This window comes from Aptenodytes patagonicus, chromosome 26 (assembly GCF_965638725.1).
Source record: "Aptenodytes patagonicus chromosome 26, bAptPat1.pri.cur, whole genome shotgun sequence".
NCBI classification, from domain to species: Eukaryota; Metazoa; Chordata; class Aves; order Sphenisciformes; family Spheniscidae; genus Aptenodytes; species Aptenodytes patagonicus.
Window position 1 is genome coordinate 2089625 of NC_134974.1, and position 27979 is coordinate 2117603.

A 27979-nucleotide genomic window follows, 5' to 3' on the forward strand; every position below is an offset into this window, starting at 1 on the left:
CAAGATAAGCACCTGACATAGTTTAGATCTGCTGGAGATACCATTTCTGTGGAAGGAAGCTAAATGACTAAAGGCAGGCAAAATTAATCCCTTCCTGATTGACCTGACTTTCAATGGTATTTGTATTCCTAACCCATTTAGGCATTCTTGCAGAGGGGAGGGACTCAAGCCCTTACATTCCCTTCTAGCTTTTTTGAAAACTCTTGTTTTGCTCTGAGCCATGACTCGTTAGGGGATAAACCCATGTGGCTCGTTAGACACGAGCATTCATAAAGTTCGGGGTCAGATTTCCATTCACTGCCTTGGTTTGCAAACGATTTGATTCCTTTGATTACTGGATAGAGAAAAGTGAAAGAGGAGAACGTTCCTTCCTCACACAGCAAAGCAGACATAAAGGTTAATCTTGGGGAATTCTGATTAAATGGATTTTGAACCACTCTCTAGTATCTACGCTTGTGCTTTGAAGTTCCAATCAGGCACTCCTGGAGCTGGTCTTTGCTGGGTGATGAATCAAAGCTAAGTGTAGAGGATCTTTGGATTTCCAAGTAAAATGGGCGACAGAACATTGGGGTCCGTGAGCTCAACCGCCTTGCACAGCAGGGATTTCCAAGCAGGTGGGCAGGGCTGCTACAGCCTAGCAAGCTTCTCAGCATGGATCGCAAGTGTCGTAGCATCCTTCAGATGTCTCCTATATACAGCTGCCTGATCCCAGCATCAGTCCTTGCCGGTTGTGTGGATCAGGTCCACATGCACGTATTCCTACAAGTTTCATGGTTGCTATAAGTTAGTGCAGCTCTGTGGAAGCTGGTGCAACTGAGGACCATTGGTGGCTGTTAATTATCTGGCCTAGCAGACCAGCTGCTTCTTACAGGCTGGAGCTTTTGGTGTTTTGATGAGGACTGGGTTGGCAGATCAACATGTCCCAAACAAACCTTCCAGCAAATAACTAAAACTCTTGAGTCCCTGAGATCCTTTGCTTTTGCCAGAAGGCCAGGAATTGGCCTGGGTTATTGGATGGGCTGGGCTGTGACACAAAGCCCTGATACTTCAGCATCACACCCACCCTGTTGCAGCACGGAGAACCAATGTGCAGGCTCTGCTAGAGGAGCCAGTTTCAGTCAAATGCTTAAGCACATGCTCAGATCTATCATATCAGTGAAGGAGGTAAGAGCCTGGGAGCTTCATGAAGCAGGAACAGCCTGAACTTAACCAATCCATGCACAGGCCCTGGGATGCTTGGAGCGGCCTTTCAGCCCGCAGCTGGCTTTTCTGCTCCTCCTGCACTCCGCTCAATTTCTTTAACAGGAAAGAGATGTAATGATGGCAGGAATAGCATTCCTCCCTTCCCTCTCCCATCCTTCCTTCAACCAGTATATGAACTCCTTGAACAAGCTCAGCACAGTCTCCTAGAGCACACTTCTCCGGCGTGTTGCCTGCTTGTTTTTTAAAGACTCATATAATTGTCTCTAAACCCTCTCTTTTCCCACCCTGTCACCCCCAGCTTTGCTCCATTTACATCATAGTCACTGTTCGGTTCTTCCCAGGGCCTTTTGTTCGCTCTGGGTTCTTGCAGCTCAGAATCAAATAGCTCCCGGTCCTCTGGAAACCGTTCATTATTTATTCTGAGGGGAGGATAGGGGGCCCTAGGCTTCTTCCCAGCTTTGCCAATTGAAATTCAGTGCCAGTTTGGTGGGTAGGGAGGGGCAGGTGGGTTGGATGGTTGATGCCTTCTGCTCTCAGGGCCCAGACGTGGCAGTGAGGTGAATTCCCAGAAATACGTAGCCTTCAAGTTTTCTAGGAGTACGTGGCTGAAACAATCAGACAGGACCCTGAGGGAGAGGGGGGGAAAGGCTGATGCCTTGTTTACTGCCTGCCCGGTAGTGGTACGCTTCTCCCCACAGGGCTGGGTGGTGTATAAGCAGGCAGGGGGGAGCTTGTGATGCAAATCCCTGTGAGCAGAGCTCTGCTGAGAGTCGCTAATAAGGGGCTGCGGTCCCCTGTCCTTCAGTGAATCTCCCCACTTATAAATGGGGAGGAAGTTTTCTTTAAGGGGGCTTTCTGTCCTTTTTTTGGAGGGTCAGGGGAGCTGTGAACTGTTTCCCTACAGTGGAATCAAGGAAAGTCGTTTCCTACTGAAAAAGCAGGTAAGCAGGTACAAGCTTTTAAATTTTAAATTTAAAAATATTCCACAGCCGGACCAAGGGCAGGTTCCTTAGTACATTACAGCTATGCAGAAAGAAGGATTTGGGGAGGGGGATTTAGCAAAAGTCTTAAATAATGCTCAAAGTTTTAACACCTGAGAAACGAGTCTGTGGCAGGCGTGCTTCAGGAAGCAGCTTCCACTCTGTGCTGTGCTCTGTGCTAAGTGAAACCCTCAGGCACAAAGCCAAAATGAAGTTGTTACTCAGCTAAAGAATCCCCCGCTCTTTCTCTGGACCCTGAACACTTGAGCACTGGACACACTGACAGCATTGATGCGAGGGACGTCCAGCTTTTGTCATTAGGTGCACTCTGAACTGGCAGGTAGTGAAGGTCCTGTGGCTCTGTCCCAACTAGCGTGTCTGGTGATCCAGCTGTTCCTCTAAGCCAGCCCTGCGTGTCTCTAAACTGCCCTGGGCCTGGGAGCCGCCTAACCCAGCAGTGCATCGGTCTGCCGAGCAGTGGGTGCGACCACCCTGCCTTCGGGATGTGGCGATATCTCTGCACAGCGTAACCTTGCTCTGTCTGCTTGTCTGATGCCAGACAGATATCTCAGTGGTGAGGCCAGGGTAAGGTCGTGTGTGTATGTGTGCGTGTAGGGGTCGTAAGGGGTGTGCAACGAAACCTGACCTTGGCAAGCATCTTGCAGTTACATGAAGTGAGAGCCCCTGGTTAATCACACAGTTCCTGCTCTCCCATCACCCTTCTGAGCAGAGAACGAGACTGGAGGAGCTTTGGAAACCGGGAGCTGCTGAACTGCAAACACAAACAGATAGAAGTGATGGGAGAGTGTGAAGGAGAGGAGCAAACAGGCAGTCGCCTTCCTTTTCACTGAAGCCCTTGGGACCGGGTTCAGGGGACCAGTTCCATGAGAATCCAGGGTTCCTCCGAGACCCAGATGTGCTGCTCAGCTGGTGGATTTCACAGGGGAAGACTGAGGAGGAGGAAGGGAGCAGTTCGGAGAGCGCTGAAGTGCTCAGTGCCCCGAGTAGATTTGCCATTTCATTGTTAATGTTTTTCATTGTAAACATTTGCATAATACTGTAGATGACAGCTGAAAGGGAAGAAAGTCAGAAATCAAAATGAGAGGCTTTTGGAGATGTCCCTGAAGGAGAAGCTAGGAATGATTTTCTGGAATAAAAGCAGTCTGGAAATTTCCTTTGTGAAAGGGAGTTTCAATTCTCTACACAGCTCAACACCTTAATCCCTGACTTCTGTTTTAGGCAGACAGCGCAGCCCCCGCCTCCCCCAGGCACACACAGAGTCAAACCGCAGTCAGCACTTCTATGATACCAATTCCTATTTTACATTTATAGCTGTTCTTGCACCAACTACTTCAGGCATTCAGCTCGCTCTGATTTATGTGTCAACTCTTCCATACACAGGGAATTGAGGCCTTTCATTCTCGTCCTTTCAATGATACCAAACCCAGGTGCTGCACTAGACTCGGTCGGTAAGCCCCGACCCCCCTCCCTATCACAGATGCTTGTTCCCTTGGGAGCCAGCCTGACAGCTCCTGTGGCTGCTGCAGTGCTGCGCTCAGCATGGCCAGGGCCATCTGCCTGCCCTTCGTGGGGTCGTGTCAAGTGCAGTCCTTGGAGGACAGGCTTTCTTCAGCTTTGAGGTTCCCTCCAGGCTCAGGCATGCGGTGCATGAAGCAGAAAGGGGTCTTGCTCTTCAAATTCTTGAACTGCTTTTATAAGAATGATTTGCTCGCGTTTGACACTGCTTGTTCCCCTTGCAAATTTTTCCTTGCTATGCTGTGAAGCATCCCAGGCACACGCTCGCATGGGGTGTGCCTGCTGAGCCACCATGCCTACTGATTTATTCTCGACACAGCCACCTGCTGAGTGCCGTGGTACAGCCAGGTGAAGGGTGCCCGTGGGCGCAGGCAGACATGGCCATCCGTGGGGACACTTCCTCTGCGGAGAGGCTGGGGCAGGTGCAGCAAGAGGAAAGGAGACAGAAGGGAAAGGTTTAAGCACCAGACAGGCGTGAAAGCAAAATACAAAACCTCTCAGCTTCCAGGTGGACTCTGCCCTTCATCCTGTTGTAGAGAGACCAGGTATAAAGGAACTCTTCATTTTCAACTTTGTTTTGTTCACATGTTAACATCTGATCTTCCTGAAAAATTGCTGCCCAGTGCCCAGAGCAATTCTGAGGGGCTTTTGGACAGGAACAGCAATTTTCCCAGAGAGTTCGGAAGCTGAGATTACTGCTGCGGCTCTCGATTTAATGTCTTGGAGACGACTGGGAGGTTGTCTCAGGTTGCAAAGCGCAGTCTTCCTGTAGGCCTGCTGGACTGAAGCTCAGATTTTCTGTGCTTGATTTTCTGGGCTGTGGTGGAAGTGAGGGTGAATTGCTGTCTTGGGACCATCTGAATTATGTCCGAGGCACTGGGAGGAGGCAGCCACAAGCCAGGCCTTAAGAGAACAGCAGACCCTCATTCTTAGCTGTTGTGAAGCACTTCAGTGTTCAGGCATGTTTTCAGTTTGAGTGACTTGCATGCTAAAACTCACGCAGGCTCCTGAACCCTCACAAATCTCCAAAAAATCTGCTGGAATCCTTTTCAGAGGTTCCAGCGGCAATTCAAGGACAATTCCCTTCCTTCGATGACTTAGGGCTGTTACGGTACACGGACTGCAAATCCGTTCACAAGGAAGATCCCTTTTTATCGCAGCATCATAATTTCCTCCCCATCCCCTGGTGCAAGGACCCCCCTGGGGCAGTAGCGAGCTGGGCTGGAAGCAGGTTCCCACTTGCAGCCCACCCTCCTTGGTGTGAATGGCTTCCTCGGCGTAGGCGTGCTGAGAAGAGACTAGAGAGAATCACTGCAATTCGGCTGAATCATTTTTATTATTGCAGTTTGTAGGGTTTTTTTGGGAAAAAAAAGCGCAAAATTTCTACTCAGTCCTTTCGAATGTGGTTCAGTTAGAGAAAATAAGGGTGAGAATCGCTCTGTTCAGTGCCTTCCTTAGCCACTTACACAGCTAAACAGAGAATAAACTGTCGCTAACTGTGATCTGTCAATGAACGGCACCCGCTGAGTGGGAGGAAACGGGCTCAACCCACTTCTCCCTGCCCTCAGGAACTGTCCCCTCCGGCAGCCCCAGCCCCAGCTTCCCCATCGGTTCTCCACTCAGGAAGCTGTGCTCAGGAAGGGAAGAAACAGCGGCACTAACGTGACTGGCATGTTTTCCCCACACATGCCATTCTTGCTCATAATTGGCTTTTTGTCTCTAATCCCAGAAGCGGGATTGACAGAGGGGAGAACTTTGCAAAATTTAAAATAAATAAAAAAAGAATAAAAAGGGGGCAGAATTATAGCCCATGTGGGAGAAGGGGAGAGAGAGACTTCAATCCTTTCAATTCATGCAATGTCTAGAGTCAGAGGCTCCTAGTGTAGGAATGAGTTTATAGATATTCTTGGGAAACATCTCATAATACACAGAACCCTCTACTCTGGCTCTGGTGCGTGACTGGGTCTCTTAGCCATGACCCAGTAATAGACACTGCTCGGCAGCACGGAGGCTGAGCCCAGGGTTGAAGTTTTCACCGCTTGGTAATTGGACCCGGTTGGAGCCTGGCATTTCTGCCTTGTGAAGAATTCCACAATTCGAGTTTTAATTTTGTTTTGAATGAAAACAATGTAAAAATTGCCCATGGAAAAAAGTGTCAGGCTTCTTGAAGGGGGGCAATTGGTAAACCAAAATGTTTTATTTTGACGTGGAGAGATTTTTAAGGAAAAATTCACATTTTGTATAATACAAAAATATTCCCAAGTGAAAAATATATGTTTTCTACTCTGAAAACTCATGGACTTTTTTTTCCTAAGTTATTCCTTTTCCCTGGGCCCTGTCAGAAATGATGCTTTCTAACAGGGAACGTATTCTGAAAGTTTCCAATCAATTTTGGAAGTAGTACATCTGTACAAGGTCCTACTCAGCAGTGATGAGCTGAGGTGGAGAGAAGGGAGGGAGGAGCCGATGTATGGATCAGATCTGAGATCTTGTGTTGTACAGTTTGAAAAATTGTCCTAAATCGCATGTCGTACTTATGCTAGCCTGATGCGCTCTGTTCCCCGCAGAGTGGAGGAGAAGAGCCTGGGGTAAGACACAAACAGTGGGTGAGCTGGACATCTTCTAGGGCAAGAACGTAGCACTGGGAGCAGAAAAGCTGCCACTCCTGCAGTTGTGCGGTGGCTCAGTACCCAGGCAGCACTCTGCTGTCCAAAGGGAAATGCTGCACCTAGAGCTGCATCGAACTTGGCCCTTTAGGTTTTCAGACTAGAACTAGGAAATTGCCTCCTGGGTTTTGGCAGGATGAGAACTGCAATTCTTCCCAGGTTGGAAGTAGTTTCTTCCTAACTTCCTAAGTCAGCTCCATCATTTCCTCCAAATCTTGTCCTAGTTACAAAATAAAAAGGCTTGCACAGGTTGGTCTGAAGAGCAGAAATGGTCCCGTATTTCTGCCCAGCTCTGACAAGTGTGTAATGCATCCCTTTTCTCTGGCTAGCAGAGACCTAAAGATGGCAACGCTGTGTCCAGACATCTAGGTCTTATCAGATGTGATTCAGTTCCATAACCTTGTGGAGGCAGCAGTGAAATAAAGATGCCCTTGGTTACCCAAAAAGATGCCCTTTGTTACCCTTGGTTAGCAAAAAAAAGTCACCTGTTTTGGGTGACCGCTCAATGTTTCATCCCTGCCTCTAGCACTGTTTTGACCCTGTTAAGCAGCAATTTTTGTATTGCCTCGTTGCTTAAGAAAGACTTGAGAGCGTTTAATGACCCCTGTCCAGTCAGGATCAGGTGTATTTTCATGCTTACATTTTGACATCTGTCCAGTAGGCCAGTCACAACACACAACCATCCCAGTCGAGTGCAATTCAAACTTCCAAGTTTTTAGACTAGCTTTCTTATTTTAAAAACAAGGCTAATTTTAATGCTGAATGTCACATCTGGAAAGTATTTGCATATTTTTCTTGTTCTCTCGATCGAAGAGCTGAATGGGAAGGGTTTTATCGGAGTGGCTCACATGCATTCTTTTTCAATCTCTTTTAGGGATTATGTTCTTTCCTCCGGTGCATCCAAACAGATCCTTCAAGTGGTACAAAAGGTAAGGGAAAAAAATGGAAAAGAACAAAAATGCTGGAAGGGTGACATGTATACCCCTGGACAGTTGTAGCATGCAGCGCTGTGACAAGAGCTTAGGTGAATGAGTGATGCCTTTTCAAAACTGTCCTTTAAGAGTGGGCAAAGAGCTGTGCTAGAGTCGGGAACAAGTAAAAGATTGTTGCGAGGGCCAGATCTGAAGTTTGTAAATAATAAGATCTTCAGGAACCTAGTGCCAACGGTAATAATTCTACCAGTAATTCTAACAGGAGAGTGGGAGAAGGACTAATTTAAAAAAACAGAAATGCTTTCTTTGCAGCGCTGGCAACTATACATCAGCAACATGAGCCTGAATAGTAAAGCTGACCAGTAACCAATCTCCTTTCCAAGGGAGGTCAACCATTAAAAGAAAATAGACAACACCAACTGCGACCAGGAAATAACTCTGTTGGTTTTAATATTTTCATGGATTATTTGCAATGTAGGTAAGGGAATTAGGTTTCCTTTTTAAAAAAAAGTAACGGTTGGATGTTACCACATTGGTGTACTTTAAGCCCTGTGAGACATCTTACCATCCTCCTTTCTTGTCTTTCTGCTTAAAGGCGTGAAAACTGAGCCACCTATTTAGCAAAGTGCTTGGCATCACCAAGATGAGGGTATTTGAGCTCTCTGACAGGCTCAGCTTTCATTTCAGTAGGCCTGATTCTGATCTTAGGGGAGCAACAAGGACTACCTGTTGCAGTCCGACTGGCAGAAACCGAGCCTGTGCATGCATGAGAGAACAGAATCAAACCTTCCAAAACTACTTTTGGCTCTTGGTTTCCGGCTGCCGCCTGTACACAACCCTGATTTTTCCATTTCCCCTCAGCTCAAAGAAAAGGAAAAAAAAAAAGAAACGAAAATGGAAAAGCCAGAAAACAACCCCCCCAAACAACCCATCTGGGCTGTCTGTTAAATTCAAGGCTTTGATCCTCTATTTGCACAGAAAGGAAGACATATAGCTGCTAACTCCCATTGCACAGGGCCAAGGGGGTTCTGTAAAGCATCAACGGACAGACAGGATTAGTTTGAACACAGATTGCATACCTGTTGCCCTCCTTCTGGAGGGCTGTATATGTACCACAAGAATAACAGCTGCCGACCCCAGGAGTTCACAAAAGGGACCTGTGCCAGGACAGAACCCCGCTAGCTGCAGTCCAGCGAGTGCCTCTGATGACTCGCGTAAAACTTGAGGTCAGCCTGAACTTCCAAGCATCTTCAAGACAGTTCCTGGATAATGGGGACTTCCAAGCATTGGCTGGGACGGACACCTTTTTTTGTCATTTATTTCCAGGAGGACAGTGAGGGAACAAGACGAGACTCTTGGTCAAGGAGCTGTAATGCAGGATACAGCTCAGACGTTAGAGCAGCAAAGCCAGGGCTTATACAGCGCAAGAGCATCTGTCCCCATTGTTATGCACGTGCTGCTCCAGGCATGCAGGGGCATTTTCTAGGAACTGGTGCTTTCTTCCGTCCTCCAAGCATGACAGAAGTTGGGGGCCTGCGGTGCAAAGGGTGCTCTTTAAAAAAGGAGGTATAAACTGTAACTGAATTTATCGGAACACAGGGTTGTTTCGTCAGGGGATGTGATGGAGGAAAGGAAGGGTTCAAGCTTTGAGAAGCAAATTTGGGTGAGAACAGGCACCTTTTCACTCTTTTGAACACTGTAAATAATAATAATTAAAAAAAAGACCAAATGGCCACCCTCCCCTGTCCCTCCCTCCCAATCCCAAGGCTTGCCTTCACATCATACTCTTCCTGTACTGAGACTGTGAGCTCTGTTTGGGTTTTGAGTCCGACTGCTGCAGTTCAAACTGTTTGTACAGGTCCCTCAACTCTTTGATCTCCTGCAGCACCCTCTTGGCTTGGCTCCAGGTGGAGGAAGCCTCCCCCAGCAACCTCTCAGATTCCTGCAGGATCCTTTCAGAGTCCGACTTGGAAGATGATGAGGAAGAAGAGGTGGTGGTGGTGGTGCTGGTGTTGGAATCCTTGGTCTTTCTCTTGCCTTCCCCGTAGCCCTTCACCTCTGTCAGCAGTTCCTGAGTTTTTTCCAGTTTCAGTGCAACCAGTTCTTGTATCCGGGACAGCTGCTCTGGTTCTGCTGAGGCAAACTGAGCCTCCAGCCCCCTTCTCAGCACCGCCCGGTGCGTGGAAGAGTCCCGTCGAGACAGAATTTCTTCCATGGAGGCACATTTATTCTTTTCTGAGTGCGAGAGCTTTTTGGGGACCTGTGGTGTGTACATGGTCCCTTTGTCAAAGGAGTCATTGCGCTGCCCAGATCTGTCCCATGAGGTTACCTCCCGTCTCGGGAGGCTCCCTGTCTGGCGTTTCTCTGACGACTTGACGTTCTCTGAATCCGACCGGCGCCGGCCAGCAGTTAGATGTGCCACTGACTTATCCAGATCCACCCGGAAACTCTCTTCGCAGGTGCTGTGATCCTCTGGAGAGGCGTCTTCCTCCTGGATCAGGTCGAGTGTCAGCATGCCATCAGACGTTGAGGTAGATGCCTGCAGAAACAGACAAAGAAGAGCTGTGTTGTCACAGAAACAGGCATGGCTGCACACTACTTCTGAGTGTCTCTTATACTGAAGATATGCATCACCTCTGCCAGGATGCAAAGATGGACCAGGAATACTAGCAAGTGCGACCTAGTGACAGAGCCCCAGATGCGCTGGGTTCGTGGTTCTAGCTGAGATGCAGATCAGCTGAACGGCCGTGGACAAGCCGTCTGTGCTAACCCATGACTGAGTTCCCCAGCTGTATGGCTATTCTCCATCAGGAACTTGAAGGAGCATTTAATTTTCAGCATCAGGAAAATGGGTGTCAGTGATGGCAAGCTACCACTTTGCAAAAGGGTTTGCACAATGCAATGGTCTACAAGAACGGAGGACTAGATCTGATGACCCAGGACAGCCCTGGGTCTTACAGTTTTCAGTTCAGGCCAGAGCTCAAACACCAGGTCTTCTTGCATTTACTTATAAATGAAATAGTTACAAGGGAATTTTACCTATACAGGTGTCTGGAATTTGTTATACGTACCACAGCCATCAAATGTCCCCGTGTTGGAGGGCGTCGGGAGTGCTGTATTTTTGCTCTGTCACGTGTTGGGTGGGCGAGGTAGCTGTCCTCTTCGACAGTAACCTAAAGGGGTGACAAAGGCTAGTGAACGTCTGGGAGCACAGGAAATATGAGCCATTCCTAGTTTCTGTAGCTGTAATCAGCCAGATGCACTGTGGCAGATCATCTATTCCTCCAGGATTCCTTTTCTCTTGTGACCTGGCCATATGCTGAGGGTGAACTTCTCCCACATACCTCTGGGCCAGGATCCTTCGCTAAAGGCTGTCAGGCAGGAGTGCTCAGCAGACAGAAGCTGGGGTTGCAAACAGCGAATCCTGGACTCGAATACAGAGTTTGCAATTCTGTAGTGCAAATGATTGCTGAACAGGAGGAAAGCTGTGATCACCACCTGAACCAAACCTAGTGCTGAGCTGGAATGAGGAAAGCAATGCATTCCTGACGTGCTAACTTGCTGGACTCCTCTGGCTGCCGAGCTGGGCCAGGATCGCGTCTGGGAGCACAGCCTGACTGCCTGGTGTTACTGGATGGCTACAGTCTGAACACCCTCCCTAGTGAGTGTGCCCAGGCACGCACAGACTGATAGGTTTGTAAAACCTGCCTGCACAGTGTCGATAACATACTGGTCCCAAGGGCCATCACTGGTCCAAGACTTGTAGGTGGGACTCGCTGATCTATGTGCTTACAAGGATGCACAGAAGGAGATTTGCAGGTAGAGCCAGCAGGGAATGGGGTGTGAGAATCCAGCCTTAGAAGAGTCTGTTTCCCTGGTCTCTCCCCTCTGTGACTTGATGGGATCAGATCTACTTAAGTCATTCCTGACAATTATCTGTTGAATCTGTTTGTAAAGATTTCAGTGACAGACTCTCCTTGAAGCAATCTATACCATTGTTTGCTATGCTGCTTTCTGCTCTAAAGCTTTTCCTATGGTCTGACCTTCGTTTTCCTTCACTACAGGGTTTTGTGTGGCCATCCATGAGAACAAACAGCATCACAGCAGTGGGCCGCCTGTATTGCGGTAAGTTGAATGTGGATGAGAGAGATCTGAGACAGATCTAAGCTGAAGAATAGTTGTCATGAAGCGTTAATGTGCGACAGCGTTGAAATGCTCTTTCAAACTGCAGCCTTGGTGAAAGGATGAAGATGGACTGAGGTGGGTTGACAGATGGTGCCGTGCTATTAGGGTGCTCCGAAGATAGCATGGGACTATATTGGTTTTCAGTTAATTCCTTAATTCAGTTCCGCTACTTAAAGCTCCTTTGCAAACATGAGCACATTGCATGATCATCCAGGAGCAGCAAGGAAAGACTCTCCAAAGCCCTGAGAAACCATTCCAAACATAGTCCCACCGTCCCTGTGCGAGGCAAGGCTGGGCCCCGAAGTGAAGGCATGTCACTGGGGCTGGGTGTGCCAGGGAGGGGACGGAGCCTTGGCAGCTGCCCCTTGCCATTGCTTTGCAATCAGTGCTGCGTATTAATCCTGAGGCTGGGAGGATCAAACTATCCCAGACCTTCAGAAGAGCCCACTCTGTAGGTGTCGGTGGCTGTGGTTGAGTGCAGTCCATAAAACCCCAATGGCTTTGCACTCCTTTTAAATAGGAAATGGAGAGGGTAGGAGGGGCTGCTGCTGTCTCTGGCAGCCTAAAATCTTCACCCAAGATTAAAGTTGAGACAACGGAGCCTGGGTCCAGCCCTCAGAGTCCTGCTCACCTCATCTAAGATGCGGTTTTTAGCACGTGTGATTGCAGAGTTGAGGGCATTAATCCAGGACTCTTTCTCTTCTGGACTCACAGCCAGGAAGATCAGATTTGGTGCCTACAAAAGAGGGAATTCAGGTCAGTGCCAGTGACTAAACTCATACAGAGATGCTTTCACACTGTCCCTGCCCACAGAAAAGCTACATGGCCTTTACAGCTGGCTTGCCTTAGTGGGAAAATGCAAAGCAGACCTGATCCTCCAGTCCTGCAAAACAGCACTGGTCTGCCACACGCTGCACCTGGCCTCTCTGCTTCTTGGCAGCCCTTTGCAAAGCGGACCATGATTCCTCACAGTACCCAGCTTTTCAAACCAAAAGCTGTGTGCCATATTTACTTCCCTCGTGGCTGCAGTTCCTCCTTCCCCCTCTTTGCCTTCCCACACACCATCCTAGATTTTGCCCTCATCAAACGATGAGGCAGCCTTTCTGTGCATCTGCTGCTCACATGCAATTTATCTGTTGCCACCTCAGACTTTGACAGAGCCTGTTAGACAAGTAGCTACAGTAGGTACCCACAGAAGGAGCCGGATTTTCCATACTTTGATATGTCAGATGCACGCTGAGGGCAGAGCACTTCTGAAAATATGGCCTGTATAGGGGATCCAGGATCCTTAGGGGTTTTTTTAAGCTAGATACTCAGTAGAAATGAGTTTTAGCTTCCACAGCATTTTGTTCAATTCTCTCCGTTGCTCAGGGCGCTTGGGGACAGTGCAGCCGCTTTCTATTTTCCCCTTCTCTTCCCTTTTCGCATTTCATGGTGTTACACAATCCTTATCAAAGCGTGGGGCGGGCAAGCTTGGTCTACTGAAACAAGGCAGAATGAATAGTGTAAATCCAGCTCACGTGTGTGGCTGCGGGTGGGTGCATCTGTGCCAGAGACAGCTTGCAGTTAGAGACTGGCTCTCTTTTTGCAGTGGCAACTGAGACCTCATGGAAAGTCCTGCTCCTAGGTAGCACTGCCCCCATTCCAGCACTTTTTAGCTTTCCTCTGGGCAGAAAGTACTCCTGGGACAAATTCCCATGCAGCTCTTCTGATCCTGCCCAAATCTGGGCAGCAAACCCAAGGACCATCAACATCCCTCCCTTCCCTGCCCCGCCCCGTGAATAATCGAGTGCAATCAGCTAAACCACAGCTGCCAGGAGTGGCGGCAGTAAAATGGCTTTGTCCTTGCTCCTGGCAAATGTTCCGATACCTTCCTTTCCCAAAATCAGAATGCTCTCAGGTAAGTGAATCCAGAGCTAAGTGCTTGGTCATATTTACTTAGTGCACCAGAGGCCCAAGTCCTCTCCCAGCAGAAACCCTGCTTCCCTCTCCATCTTTCACTGGTGCTATCAGTCCTGATGTGGTAAATAGACGTTCACATATTTTAAACCACGGGACATGATCTGGACTCCTACACAACTCAGCCTATCCAGTTTCACCCCCAAGATCTAATGGCTTTCTCGGGCTGACCGCATGCTTGCAAGCAAAGTGTACCGTGTTTCCAGGCTGTCTGGAGTGGGCAAGGGTAAATTTGCTGTGGTTCTTTTTGCTTCTGCTTTTGGACTTCCTGAGCTCTTCACATTTCTCATAATCACTCAGGTCGAACATTTCCTGTATGTTTTTTTCATCTTTTACCTGCAAAACACAAATAAAATTACAGCCTTGCAGATGTCGGACAGAGAGGCAGTAACAGGGCTGCTGCTCCAAGCCAGCGGGGTGCCTGGCTGGAGCCGCTGTCTGCACAGGGGGGTTGTATGTACAGAATGTGTGCTGGAGCTTCTGGTGTGTTATGTGCTCACTGAAACGTTGTGCAAGAGGCTTCCACCTTAAGGCACAAATACAGTAACGGCACTATTAGCTGGGGAGTACTACACTTGGTTCTGGGGGGGGAGAAGCAGAGATTTTCAACATGATAGCTTTGACTCGATTCTCTTCTGGAATGAGGGGGACATATCTACAAGGATAACTTGAAAATCACAGTCTCCTAGGTTAATTCCTGCTTTGCTACGGATTCCTTCGGGACTTAACTGCCTCTCCCACCCCCAAAGTTACAGGCTGAACTGACATGAAGGTGTGATCAGACTTTTCCCTGTGTTTATGCTTGTGGACCCTCAAAATGAGTAGGGTTTACTCCAGCAGCAAGGAGAGGACCCTGTCTGCTAGGAGGAGGTGCATGCGGAGGCAGGAGATGCTGGGAGGAGGTGGACTTTCATCTGCTGATTAAAAGGGGCAATCATATTAGCGCTTGTTGCTTTTCTGGAGACAGCATAACAAAAGTTTGAGGGATAAAGATTAGCACTTCCTATTTTTAACCTGGTGGTATTACTGGAGCCTGTGCTGACAGCTGATTTGGGGGGTGGATGAAGCACATCCAGTCCCAGATTACTGACACGATGCGTGTGCTGTTCTCCCCCGCTGCTGAGCCTCATCCCTTGTGAAGGGGCTATGAGCAGAATTCATCCAGGCACCAGTGGCTGCCCAGATCATGGGTTTTGTTTTGGCAGCTGCTTGCCAGGCTTTCACTGCTGGGTGGCTGGCCAGGCCCCCAGGGACCTTTGGCAGCCAGGGGATTCGTGGAAGGTTTCAAGAAGGAAGAGAGTGCTAGGGCTTGGCCTTCACTGACAGAAGCACTTCTTGGTTGTCCTTTAGAGAGTCATCGAGTGGCCACTTTGCAGCTTTTACAAGTTCTCATTTTTTCCAGGTCTATTCCCCAACACTTTCTGTATTAGCCATGGTGTGACAGGCACACAGCTATAGATAAATATCCCAGAGGCTTAAATTCATAGAATCATAGAATCATAGAATAGTTTGGGTTGGAAGGGACCTCTAAAGGTCATCTAGTCCAACCCCCCTGCCGTGGGCAGGGACATCTTCAACTAGATCAGGTCGCTCAGAGCCCCGTCCAACCTGACCTGGAATGTTTCCAGGGACGGGGCATCCACCACCTCTCTGGGCAACCTGTGCCGGTGTCTCACCACCCTCAGCGTAAAAAATGTCTTCCTTATATCTAGTCTGTATCTACCCCCCTTTAGTTTAAAGCCATCCCCCTTGTCCTGTCGCAACAGGCCCTGCTGAAAAGTTTGCCGCCATCTTTTTTAGAAGCCCCCTTTAAGTACTGAGAGGCTGCAAGAAGGTCTCCCCGAAGCCTTCTCTCCTCTAGGCTGAACAACCCCAACTCTCTCAGCCTTTCTCCATAGCAGAGGTGTTCCATCCCCCTGATCATTTTCATGGCCCTCTTCTGGACCCGCTCCAGCAGGTCCATGTCTTTCTTATGCTGAGGGCTCCAGAGCTGGACGCAGTGCTCCAGGTGGGGTCTCACCAGAGCAGAGTAGAGGGGCAGAATCCCCTCCCTTGGCCACGCTTCTTTTGATGCAGCCCAGGATTCGGTTGGCTTTCCGGGCTGCCAGCTCATGTCCAGCTTTTCATCCACCAGTACCCCCAAGTCCTTCTTGGCAGGGCTGCCCTCAATCCCTTCATCCCCCAGCCTGTATTGATACTGGGGGTTGCCCCGACCCAGGTGCAGGACCTTGCACTTGGCCTTGGTAAACCTCATGAAGTTCACACGGGCCCACTTCTTGAGCTTGTCTAGGTCCCTCTGGATGGCATCCCGTCCCTCTGGCGTGTTGACCGCACCACTCAGCTTGGTGTCATCTGCAAACTTGCTGAGGGTGCACTTGATCCCACTGTCTATGGCATCGATGAAGATATTAAACAGTACCGGTCCCAACACGGACCCCTGCGGGACGCCACTCGTCACCAACCTCCATCTGGACATTGAGCCGTTGACCACTGCCCTCTGGATGCGACCATGTAACCAATTCCTCACCCACCGGACAGCCCACCCATCAAATCCATCCCTCTCCAGTTTAGAGAGAAGGATGTTGTGGGGGACCATGTCAAAGGCCTTACAGAGGTCCAGATAGACGACATCTGTAGTATAATGTAATAAATTAAAGATGTGACTTGCACACGGTCGCGAAGGCTGTGGCTGAGCTGGGGAGGAAGCCAGGGTTCTTGATACTGTCCCATGACAGACAGACCGCTGACCTGAAGGTGCCGTCACTCGGAGGACACTTGGAGCAAAAAAGAGAACACACAGCCTATCTTCTGCCTGGCCCCCTTCAGTTTTGTATGGTCTTCCTTTTCATTGCTGTCTTTAATGCACTATCCTCACATCCCACTCCTACAGCAGGGCAGCTCTACTCTTTCCATGGTAAACATGAGGAATGTAGGTAACTGGGATGGGAGAGAACTTGGTTTTGCATGTCCGCTGAGGACAGAACTGTAGCAGGCTCAAATCCATGTCAATCTGCTTAATCCGACTCCAGCCGGGGTCATTACAGGCTGGGATCTGCAGTGGGGTTTGAGTAACTCAGGTGCCAGAAAGGCAGACGGTGATGAGGTCTTTGCTCTTGGATTTCTTGAAAGGACTCCACCCCATTCAGTATGTTTCCTCCCTAGTTTTGGGAAGCACTGAAGGAATTCCCCATGATTTTTTCAACAGAATTTAAACAAAGAAGCTGACTAAAATGCCGTAACCAGCTTTCTAACCAGAGACGCAGATAAAGTGACCATCTGGCCTTGCATAATGACTGCAGTTCCCCCTCTATCCTTTTTCCTTCTATCCCCCGAGTTTGTCTTCAAGAACTAGGAGGCAGACACTGTACACAGCTATTCTTGAAGGCCCAGAAGCTATTGCTTATTTCTGCTCATAACAGCAGCCACTGTGTATGGGCTTTTATGAACAGTCATGGAAATGTCTCTCGCAGATAATGTCTATCTATATATCCTTCCCGTGCATTTCTAATCGGCTTTTATCTCTTCCCAGTACCATCCTACAATCCACCTTTTTCCAAGAATCTTGGCTGAATTCATCCCTATTCAATTGCAGCAGGAAAAGCCGATCCCTTCTGAGCCCCCAGCTGTGGCACAGCAGCTGAGGCACAAGTCCTTACTCCAGATGTTTGCTCATGTAGGTCACTGGGACTTCCCCAGCCCTTCCCTCCTTTCTCAGACATGCAGAGCCTGCACTGTGAACTCATGGGAGCCGGGACTCAAATATCTTGCCTCTAGGAATATCTACAGGAGGCTGCAGAAAGGACGAGTGTAATTGGTTCAGATAAACACCCTTTGGGTATAGCTAGTCCCTTAAAAGACTCGGACTGACAAGTGCCAGGGCTCTAACACCGCGTTTGTCTACCCATGACACACACCTGAGACCCTGCTGCACAGACGGTATATCACTTTCGCCAAAGTGCCGTATGTGCATGTTATAAAATGCTTAAGAACTGAGAATAAGCAACATTGCATTAAAAGGATGATGTTGGGGTCCCGTTTCTAAGTTTCAGACAAGGTGGGCAGGTTCAGCCCCCCACAGGTATTTTGTGGGGGTGGGTGCATGCGTGGATACAGGTGCCTAAGGGTATGTCTGCCCTTCAGCCAGAGCTGCCGCGCAGGGAGGAAAGGCAGGTTTGATCTCACTTTGAATTGATTCCCTCTTGTACGCAGCCTTGATAGTATAATGAGGCCATAAAGCGAATGGGGCTCTAATTTAGTCATTTGAACGTGGTTTTGTTCTGCCTTCGTGATGGGAAGAGGTCTCCGCATTAGCCTGAAATGGGCTCCATTGCGGTGATGCAGTGGCAGTGATTTCACGAGGCATGGGAAGGACAGCAGTCTTGTCTCACAAGGGGCATTGCCAACTGATGTCCCCCCTCTCTCCCGCACTGAGACATGCAGGCAGAGCAAAATAACAGAGCATTCAGTGTGTAAACAGTGAAACTAGAGAGAAGGAAGGTGAAAGGCAAACTTCAAAAGTACCAGCTAGCTCTTTTGTCCTTTGTGGGAGGCTACTGAGGCCAAAAACAGGGAGATGGTGGGCATGAATTACAGAACAGAGCAAGCTCAGAGGCAGGAGAGGAGGAGTGCTCAGAGGCTGAGGATAGTCATGCAGCCCATCCTCTGTAAAAAAAAAGAAAAAAGCAACCCTTAAAGACCTACAAAACCGTTGGAACCACATTGCCAGCAAAGCCTAAATCCCGGTCACCTACGTCGCTAGGAGCTGGGTGACAAACCTGCAGGGTGTCTACCCTCCTCCACATTTTCAATGAGATTGGACCCATGCAAATAAAACCTTTCAGGTTTCACCAGCAGAGAATTTGGCTTGATGTGTTCCCAGCACCCAGGCAACGCACAGGTCTTTGGATAACATTTTGGAGACCTTTGGGAGGAAGTAGCCTCAGCTGTCAGTTCTCAGTAGGAGGGAATGAAGCGCGATGTCTCTGTCACCCGGTGTGGTTTGTAAGGGGAATGGCAGGGGCAGCATAGCAGCAGTGATCTTCATTTATGTCATGGTGACCTACCACAGCTCGTCATGCACCCAGGGTGCTCTGAGTGAGGAGTTAATCCTAGTGGTGGAGGTTTACTATGATCGTTACATTTGCTTGTATCATTTCTTCTTCTTTGCTGAATGCAGATTGAACACAGATTTTTGAAAGTGAGCGGTAATTTTTAGGCTCAGATACCAAACTTAAAACTCTTTAAGAAAAGGTCTGAGTTCTGGGAAGGGCTGAGCATCAACTCTGAATACAGTCTTCATTCTGGTTCCCCATCCCCAGACAGTTTGTCTCTTGCTTTCTAACTTGCAGGGAAGATAGAAGGCTTAAACAGGCTCTCCAGGGCCCACCAGTCCCTCTTTTCTACAACTTCTTTTCGGGAGTCAAGAAAAAGCTTCCCTGTTTGGGGCGACATATCCTCTCCTGTCCACTGCACAGGTCTGCACACCTGCCTGTGAAGCAGCTGGGGCTCTGCAGATGTGTGTATTTTTTGGATCCTGCTGCTTTCATGAGCCTTTCTTAAGGTCTCCCACACTGTAGTTTGAGGCTGAGAGGAATCAGGGACCGCTTGGCTTAATGTGCCAGGAAGGGAGAGGCCTGGATGGTTGATTTTGGCAAAATCATTCCTAGCTGGGAGGTGGCCAGTAGGTCTTTCCTTCCTCACAGCTGCTGAGTGCCTGGCATGCAGCGAGCTGATGATCTCAGAGCCTCATGGGCAGGTAGGTCCTGCACTCCTTGCCCTGCAGGGAAGCTCTGGATTGAAAGGATTAAGGTATATAAATCCCAGCAATTGCTGCCATGGCTGTTTGCTGGCTTTGCTATCCGTATTGCACCTGCCCTAGGCGGACAAAGCAATTTCTTCTGGGGTTCAGCCTGGCTCCTCCCCATGCTCCCAGAAATGATTCCACACTCCAAGTAGGCCAGGCAAGGGAAGGGAAACTGAGGCACAGAGAAGTGTCCCCCATCACCTAAGACAAAGCCAGGTCCCTAAAGCAGGGTACGTTAGACCCTGGAGCCATTAGACCACGCAGTCCCCGCACTCCCAACAGCAGCTGCCACTGCTTGGGGTGTAGCTACACTGCAGACAGCCGTGCAGCCACCAGCTAATCTGGGCCTGCAGTCAGCGGCGAGATGTGCTGAGGCTGACATTGCTGGCGCATTGCTAAAGTTCAAGGAGGGGAGCCGCATTCCTCACACGCCTCGCCCCCGCAGCTGCTGCCCCAGGGTCAGCCCGAAGGGACACCAGCACTCCCTGTGCCTGTGGGACCTGGCGATCCTGTGGACACGTAGAGGGTCAGAACATCAGCCATACTACCCAAAGTACCTGCTCTCAAAGGCTTGGAGGGCTTATTTCTAGCCTTGCAGCTAGTCATGCTTCCAAAGGTCTGTTTTCTCTTGTGCCAATGCTCCTTCGTAGCATTCTGGCAATGGGAGGATCCTTACTGTGGTTTAAATTAACTGCCCCTTGGGTGTCTTGCTGACGGACTGTTAAAATTTCCTCCCTCATCAAGTTGTCACCTGCAATAACTCCGAACCTCCTTGATTCAGATCAGGGCTGTGTTCTGGGGCCAAACCAGGAGTGAAGCGGAAGGGCAGTCACTCAGTCACCAGGCAAAGTTTTGCGGTTTTCCTCAGATCTGTTTGGTGGAGATTTGCCTGAGCAGTTCCCTGTTGAGATGTGACATGCTCAAAGCAAATGCGGAAGGTACAGAAAATCACAAGACACCAAGTGGAACGTATCCACGAGACATTCAAGAGGTCATAATGTGGCTCAGGGTGTAACAAGAAACCTACAGATTCTCAGCAAAGCTGAATATCCAAACATGGGCAGTCTCGGGGACAGCATCAGCCAGAATGTTCCCCTCTCAAGCTGAGATAAAAGTTTCGCTTCCTCAAGCTGAGCAGTTCTACCATCTAGCAAGGGACAGAAATTTCTGCAGAGCTTAGCTAAAATCAGGCTGTCACTAAGATAGGAATCCACGCATGTGTGTAACACCGGCCCTGGCAGTGCCGGGAAGCAGCACTGGTGAGGGCACTGGCAGGTGACGGGGGAGACCTGAGTTTAATGGCCTGTCCTGTCACTGGCTCCTTGTTCTTCTCAGTTCCCTGGCTGCACAAGGGAGGTAACTGTGTGGTTCTGGTCTGCAAGGGAACTAGAAGAAATACAGGGAGCATTGGGAGAGTTTCAGGTATTACAGTAAAAGGGACCTGCAAAATGCTGTGGACACAGGGTAAAATGGCGTGTGTACAGCAGGACACTGCAGATAGTCCACTTTTTCCTTGCCTAGTACCAGTTAAGGTGCATGTGTGGAGAGAAGACGGGGATAGAGGTAGTTTGTGCAGTCACTGGCGCAGCAGGACCCTGGTTTCAGCCAGAGCCTCCGGACCTCGGTCGAATAGAAGTGGCAGTGCTCCAAGAGACTGCCTCCCATCTGAACACCTGCATCCCGAGTGGGAGGTTGCACCATGAACTGGGTAGCTCAAGGGCGTGAGCATGACCTTCCAGGCCTTTTCATGTCCAGATCGCTGCCCTGAGCCAACGAGGGGATGGCGGCAGAAAGTTGCTATCTATCTACTCCAGTCCCTTGCCCCAAAGAGGCATCAGCCAAGGCTACCAGAAACACAGGTGTCTCAGAATCGACTGGCCCCTGAAGAACACCCTGTGCTGGAACCAGCTCTTTTGCATCCCAGTGCTGCACTCGAATCCCAAAGCCGTGCTGCCTCATCTCACGAGCTACCTCCGTCGCAGGGAAAGGGAGTCAGGCTGTGTGTTGTTTCTGCCTAAGTGTTCTTTGACCCTCTCTCTGGTTGTGCAGGATGGTGCCATTGAGACAGGAAAGACACTTCACTGAAACTTTTCACCTTTCTCTGCAAAGTGTAGAACAGAGCTTGGCCGAGCAGGAGAAGGAAGGTGGAAGGGAAAAGGATGGCTTAAAAGAGCAAGAGCAGGAGAGGTATGGAAGGGGCAGCAGGTCCCAGCCATACAGTCACAGACTGTTCTTGTGTAGCTGAAAGCCAAGGGTTTAAACACCAGGCTGACACTTAGCATTGCCACCATCTGTAAACACATATGTAATTGCACAGCTCTGATAATACCTTGTGCACGTTGAACGCAATGGACACCAACATACTTTCCGCACCTAGCAACCACAGACATGACACAGGGCAGAAAACATGGCCACACCGTGCACAGGTATTCACCACGTGCAATATGCACACCATGAAGCGTCGTCACAGTACCAAGTGCATGAACAGCACATGCACAGCAACACCACGAGTACTTTGCAGGCTCCATCACACGCATGAACCATGTATGTGAACTCTAGACGCTACTTCAAATGTCTACACACACACACACGCACACACCCCTTCCAGGCAGAGAGAGAGTTGTGCAGTGTTGGATGGTGCTGCAACAAATGAGGAGCGAGAACAGACTACTTTTCAAGTGCTCTTGTGCTAATTGAGTCGATGCTTTTGGTAGCAAACAAGAAAAGGCTTAAGGAAGCCCCGAGAAGCATTTCCTCATTAACATCTCGTCATCACAGAGTCCGTTCATGCTGTCTGGACAGCCCTGGGCTTCCTGACAGGAAGTGGTAGGAGCCCAGCTGTGTCTGTGTTAGTCTGACTGCTATTCCCAAGTGCAAAGCAATAACAAAGCTGTGCTAGAAACAAGAGAACAATTACCAGAAATTTGCAGGGGGGGAGGGAACCGGTGTGGAGGAGAGCAAGGGGAAAGAATGCAAAAATGATACTAAGAAGGTGTTCTTTTTCTTAGCAGAGCTCAGCTCACTTCAGCACATCTTGTCTTGCATGTTTCTGCCCTGAATGCTTTTTTTGGCTGATGACCAAATGCGAAATAATGAAGGGTTTTTTTGCATAAGTTCACAGAGTTCGGCTTGCAGCAGGGGTACAGATCGCCGTGCAGGCTCAGAGCCCCTGGCTGAACAAGGTCTGTAAGCCTCAGCTACCATTTTGGTGCATGGTTGGAAGAGCAAAAGGTTCTAGGTGTTAGAGCAGGTTTCACAGCTTCCAAAGGTTGATGCCCTAATAAAAGAACATAACTCAAAAGCCCTGTTTGCATTTTACAGGTATATCAGCTGGTCTGATAAAATATATTTCCTCTCCTTGCAGACTTGGTTTCTGCCAGGGAGAAAGCCCAGGCTTCCATCAGGCGTTCACATCTTCTCCTAACAAAAATAAATCAATCAGGGCTAGTCTCTAACCTGCAAGCCCAGGTCCTAGGTAGGCAACTGAAAAAGCACACAGATTCACAGCAGGAATCAACATGGATGTTGATGGGATTTTGGTAGTCTGACTCTGCCTGTGGGAGTTAGCCTTTTGGAAACCTATCCGTTCAGCCCTTCCAGATATCAGACCGGTGCTCAGCTCTGAGCAGTTTTACTGCTCCGCGTTATCTTCGTGCAACATCATTACCTGCCCTGAGCTGACAACCTTCCCAAGAGATCCCACAGTGTGTGACATACAATTCCCCCTTCCTAGGCACCTTGTGCCTTAGGGAGATGAGTATTATTAGACCTGCTTTCCAGATGGAGAAATTCAGGCAAAAGTAAATAAATGTCTGGTTTGAGTTCATTTAGTGAGTGCGTGGCAGAACTGAGGATAGCATCCAGGACTCCTGGTATTTAACCCCTTCTTCTGCCGTGCTCTGAGCTGACAAGGAGAGGCCGGGAGTCCTGCTTTACCCGCTAAACAGCCTGCCTTCTGTTCTAGAGCAGCCACTGAGCTTAAGAGGAGCTGACAAGAAACACCAAGGTTAAGATGAGAGTTAACTCGTAAGCTCCATCCACCATATCCACGTTGCTCCGATGGCTTTGATGGAGCAAAAATAATTTATAGCAGAGGAGGACTTTGATCTTTTGCGGAAACAGACAATTGAGTCTCCTCTCCCATCACTGCAGAAATTGGGCTGACATTCAACCTGTCTAGTGGCCATTTCCACTAGAGTTTTCAGTTCACGTCTCCTCAGGGTCTCCACTATTTAATTCTCTCTCTGGCTGCATCCAGTGCCTGCCCCATCAGCCACACCGGCAGTGGCAGGGATTCACAAGTGGAGAGGCCTTTCTCCAGAGCAGTGAAGAGCCTCTCACACAACTCATCAGCACAACCCAGCAGTGGCTCCATTTTCTCCACTGGGCATAATCTAGTGTGTGAAAAAAACAAAAGAGGCTCCGTCCTGTTCTGCTTGACAAATCCCAATTTATTAAGCTATTTGCGGGAGCTGCAGGCACCTGCTGCCAGGAAAGCGAGCGTGCACAGGGAGCCGCATGTTCCGGGAGCAGAGCTCTGAAACACGCGTTAAGACCTGCGGACAGGAGGGAGTGCTGGCTACGGGCCCCCCCAGGGCAGATCTCAGATCTTGCTGGTATGTGAAGGCCTGGCTTTGCTAAGGAATAAAGGTCCAGTCAGTACCAAAAACCTGCGCCGTCTGTTAAAAGACCCGTCTGTCTTTGAACAGAAAGTCTTGGAAACGTGCAAGCGACAGGCAGCCACACCAAACGCGTGCCCTCCGTCCATGACGCACACACAAGCGTGCTCACCCAGACAGGCGGTGCAGTGTACCACGTGCCAGGTGGCTGGAGCCACCTCGTATATTGAGATTCCCGGAGATGCCGGACCCAGTGACACAGGCGTATTCTTCAATTCCGCAGGCACACAGAGTCACTTCAGTGCGCATGCAGGCAGCCAGATGTTACCTCTGTAACCACATTTCTACACAACCACAGATTCTTCCATATAAAGACATAGGCAGTCACCGCTGCATGTTATTTATGGTCTTTCACACACACATTCATATACGTAGAGCCACAGTGCTGCCTCAGTTGCACATGCATTAGTTTTTTTCCCCGTAAAGAAATACACGCACGCTCCCTGAAACAAACACAAGTGCTCCTTGTTCAAAACTAGCACCCGCGTGGCCCCTCAGATAGCCTCGTCCCTCTTCTGGGCTCAGAGCACACAGATACTTGAGCGGTAGCTACCTAGACGTATTTGGGAGGGAGGGGTGGACAGACAGACATCTTCTTCCTGCACATCTTCACTGGTTTTGATTCCTGTATGAATACATTCTCTCTCGCGCAGGCTTTTCTGCTCCTTAGCCAAGTAGAGCCTTTGCCATCAGTTTATTCTCCAGGTTTCAAACAGTTGGGGTACCAGAGAGAGACGTAACCACCCACCTGGCAGCGCTGGGTGTCTGGGACATCCCAGTGGTACTGCAGCCAGTGGCAGTCCAGCTGGTGACTTCAGGGTGGCCAGGATTTTGGAAAACACTCTTGTTTTCCCAGGCAAGATCCAGAGTATTTCCCATCAAAGGGAGGGTCCGCACATTGCTTAAAGGAGGGTATTGTGCCACACAACATGGCTTTGCTGTCCTGGACAGCCGCTGTGCAGGTCTGGGCTGCAGAGGGAGGGTCTAGGAGGATCCTCCAAACGGGGCAGCCCTGGAGCAGTTCGGTAGCATGGAGCCCAGCCGCTCGGCTGGCCTCCCCTGCGAGCACTCCCTTGTTAGGAGCGCAGGCACCACAGTGTATCTGTAATGGGTACTTCCAGAGGCTGCTCAGGGCTTATGTGTGCTGAATAGCTCTCTGGAAGTGCCCTTTCCCTCTCCCTAGCACAGGTTCTCTGAGGAGGTTCTAAGCTCAGGCAGAATGCATCTGGGCTGCAGCCCGTGGGCTCAGGCGGTCAGTGCAGCCTGGGCAGCAGTCAGGCCTCCCGTCCCGCCTGCAGAGACCCTGCGGTTACCGTCCCAGCTGCCTTGTTCTGCCTTTGCTTCAGCAGGGCCAAGCTTCTCCCTCTACCCACCCATATGACTCCTTCCCCCACTGAATGGTGGCTTGGTGAGAGGGATGCTGAAAAGTTCCTGTGTCTGTCTCTAAGTCCCCCTAAAACCACAGACACAACCTCAGGTGTGAATTTCAGTATTATTCAGTCCCATCGCTGATACTGCACCTTCATGCCTGCTTGAAGGACCGTACAGCGTCCTGCTAACACTGTTAAGCATCTGCCCAGCCTGCAGTGAATTTACCATTACAGAGCCGCCCAGTCCAGCCTATTCCCAATCCCTTCCCAGCAGTTCCAACTGTTTCGGCACAGCCGATGCAGTCTGATCTGAGCAAGCAGCTCCCCTATCATTTGGACTTGGTCATGGTTACTTCTCTTCCGGGTCCTGGCTCAAAAAGTACAAGCTCCAGTTCGATCCCTGTTAACCAGGCTTAAGCATATGTTTCTGCTCAAGCACGTGCTTCAGTGTCGCCTTGAATTGGGACCCCAGTACAGAAGAACCATTGACCCAGACTGGTAGAACACGAGGCGGCAGGTAAAATCCTTGCAGCCATGTAATCTGTCTGTAGCAGTTTCTAAACACTGATCTGTGGCCCCAGAGGTATGTGAGCGGCTTGTAAGAGTCATGCAAGACAAGCAGGCCTGCTGTTGAGAAATACAGTCTGCGTTACTACTGGAAAATTTGGAAGGACCACAAATCAACGGAGATTTGTACCACTCGCTGTGTACCTCTCGCATCCATCTTTCCATCTAACTTGTCCCATCCATAAATGTATCTCTAGATTCATCATAGGTTTAGTGTCTCATTACCACTAGTGCTGTCTGCAGTCTCTAATCTTTCTCTTATTATGTCTCTTTACCTGAGCATTTCTAAGGCACCGAACCCCCAGCCTGCAGACAACATTTATTCCCCACACCCGTGTCTCTCTCCGGTTCTGGAGCAACCAAGAGATCAATGGGAGTGAGCTGCGAAATGCCAACACATAGCTAAGCACGACCTGGGCTTTCGGTCCACTTTTAGGCTATTTCTGTGTTCTAATAACCCCTGATCCATCTGCACTTTGCCATGCCCCGTGATTCAATTAGCCTCTAAATTGAATTATGCTTGGCGCTCTGGACCCTCTTATCCCTCCAGATCCTAAACTGATAAAGCTGGGCCAGGTAGCCGTGCATCTGAACAACAGACCGCCCTGCAATGCCCGTCGGAGAGTAACCTCCACTTACGGGAGGAAACCCACCGAGACCCAGACCCAGATCCGTATTTTTACCCCAAATGCCCTGTCCTAACGCCAGCCTGACTCCAGACAGCCCCTGTGCCTCTTCTTGTGGGCCCAACCCTCACTAGTGTTTTTAAAGAGTAGGCAGAGGGAGGCGTGCTGTTGCCTGGGGATTTCTTCCTGATGAATTTATCAAGACAAAATCTAAGGGGGCAGGCTGTGCAAGGACAGCCGGATTGCAGCCTGCCAGCGCCTGCAACGCTCAGCCTGATGGTCACATCCAATTAAGTCTAATGTAAACACTACATTAAACCCCAGGCCCCAGCCGATGTTGAGCAGAGACAAGGGGGAGGAGAGGGGGCACATTTTTCAACAAGGTGTTGAATCCATGGTTAAATTTCCCCGTTGTCCTCTTGTAGTGTGGTTCAGGGGGAAAAAAAATACAGGAGATAAGGGACCCATAAATGGCTCGATTCCAGTGGGGAGACCACAGTTATTTCCAAATAGAGCAGTGCAGCAGCTGGGAACAAGACCCCTGTCGAACTTAATGACAGAGGACAGGCACAGAAGGAAGCTGGCATTGCCGTTTCACCGCGGCGGAGAGAAGGATGAGGGTTTTAACTCTCGCTAAGTGAATCCTTTCATGTGTCCAGTGCTGGGAAAATGTCTCCCAGCCAGAGCTGTCTGGGAGAGTCGCTGTTGGAGCTGTCACACCAACCCAGGCCAGGTTTCTCCGGTGCCGACTCGGGGAGAAGTCCCCGAGAAACCTCCTGAACCCAGGCTGGCGATGGAGGGGCGATGGCTGGGCAGGGGCGCTGGGGAAAGGCTGGGGCTGCTCGGCGTGTGCTTTTCATATGCAAAGGGGAGGAAAGGGGGGATGGGAAAGGAAAATGAAACCGATCCTACCTCCTTCTCTGAGATGTAAAGCTGATCTCCCTTCAAAACCACATAACGGTTTTTCCAGATTTCCCTAAAAATGCCTTTCCCGCAAAATTTCCGCACCCAGCCGACCTTCTCTGGCTGCACAGATTGCTGGTTTCCATCCTGTTGCCCCTAACACAAAGAGAGAGGGAAGAAAATGGGGGAAAATGGTATTATTCTTGGTTTTACGCTCCTCTTCTCCCCCCCTCCCTCTTTGCCCAACTTTCGCCTCCCCCTCCTCCCGGCCCCTCTCTCCACCGAAGCTGGGACCGAGGTACTTTGCTTGATTCACTCTACATAGATTTTTCTGCTGCAGACATGAAGCAACAACAATAATACCGAGGGGATGATGCAAAAATCGCAGGCAGGGTTTCACTCTGTGCGTTATATAAGAAAGGCTGTTACGTTATATTCGCCTCACACAACGTGCATTTGCCATTGGAAAGAGGAACAGGAGGGTGTTGGGGAGAATTTAAACTAGCTGATTTTTTTACTACAGTGAAAATTGCATTTTTGAGCCGTTTATGAACAATTAATCCTAGAGGC

At 49.6% G+C, this 27979-nt stretch overlaps 1 protein-coding gene across 3 annotated transcripts in view; it reads right to left on the reverse strand.

Moving 5' to 3' along the window:
- Positions 1-349: 349 nt before the first annotated feature.
- PLEKHO1 (pleckstrin homology domain containing O1) overlaps positions 350-27979 on the reverse strand; it is a 28421-nt gene continuing 791 nt past the window's right edge. Inside the window, exons 2-6 of one of the 3 annotated variants that reach the window (XM_076360163.1) lie at positions 27419-27556; positions 13657-13797; positions 12134-12238; positions 10389-10490; positions 350-9856 (exon numbers count right to left, since the gene is read on the reverse strand). In XM_076360163.1, coding sequence (XP_076216278.1) covers positions 9092-9856; positions 10389-10490; positions 12134-12238; positions 13657-13797; positions 27419-27556 — 1251 coding nt within the window. In that variant the 3' untranslated portion in view covers positions 350-9091. Of the gene's footprint in view, positions 9857-10388; positions 10491-12133; positions 12239-13656; positions 13798-27418; positions 27566-27979 lie in introns of all 3 variants that reach the window. The other 2 variants (XM_076360162.1, XM_076360164.1) reach the window with 2 other exon arrangements.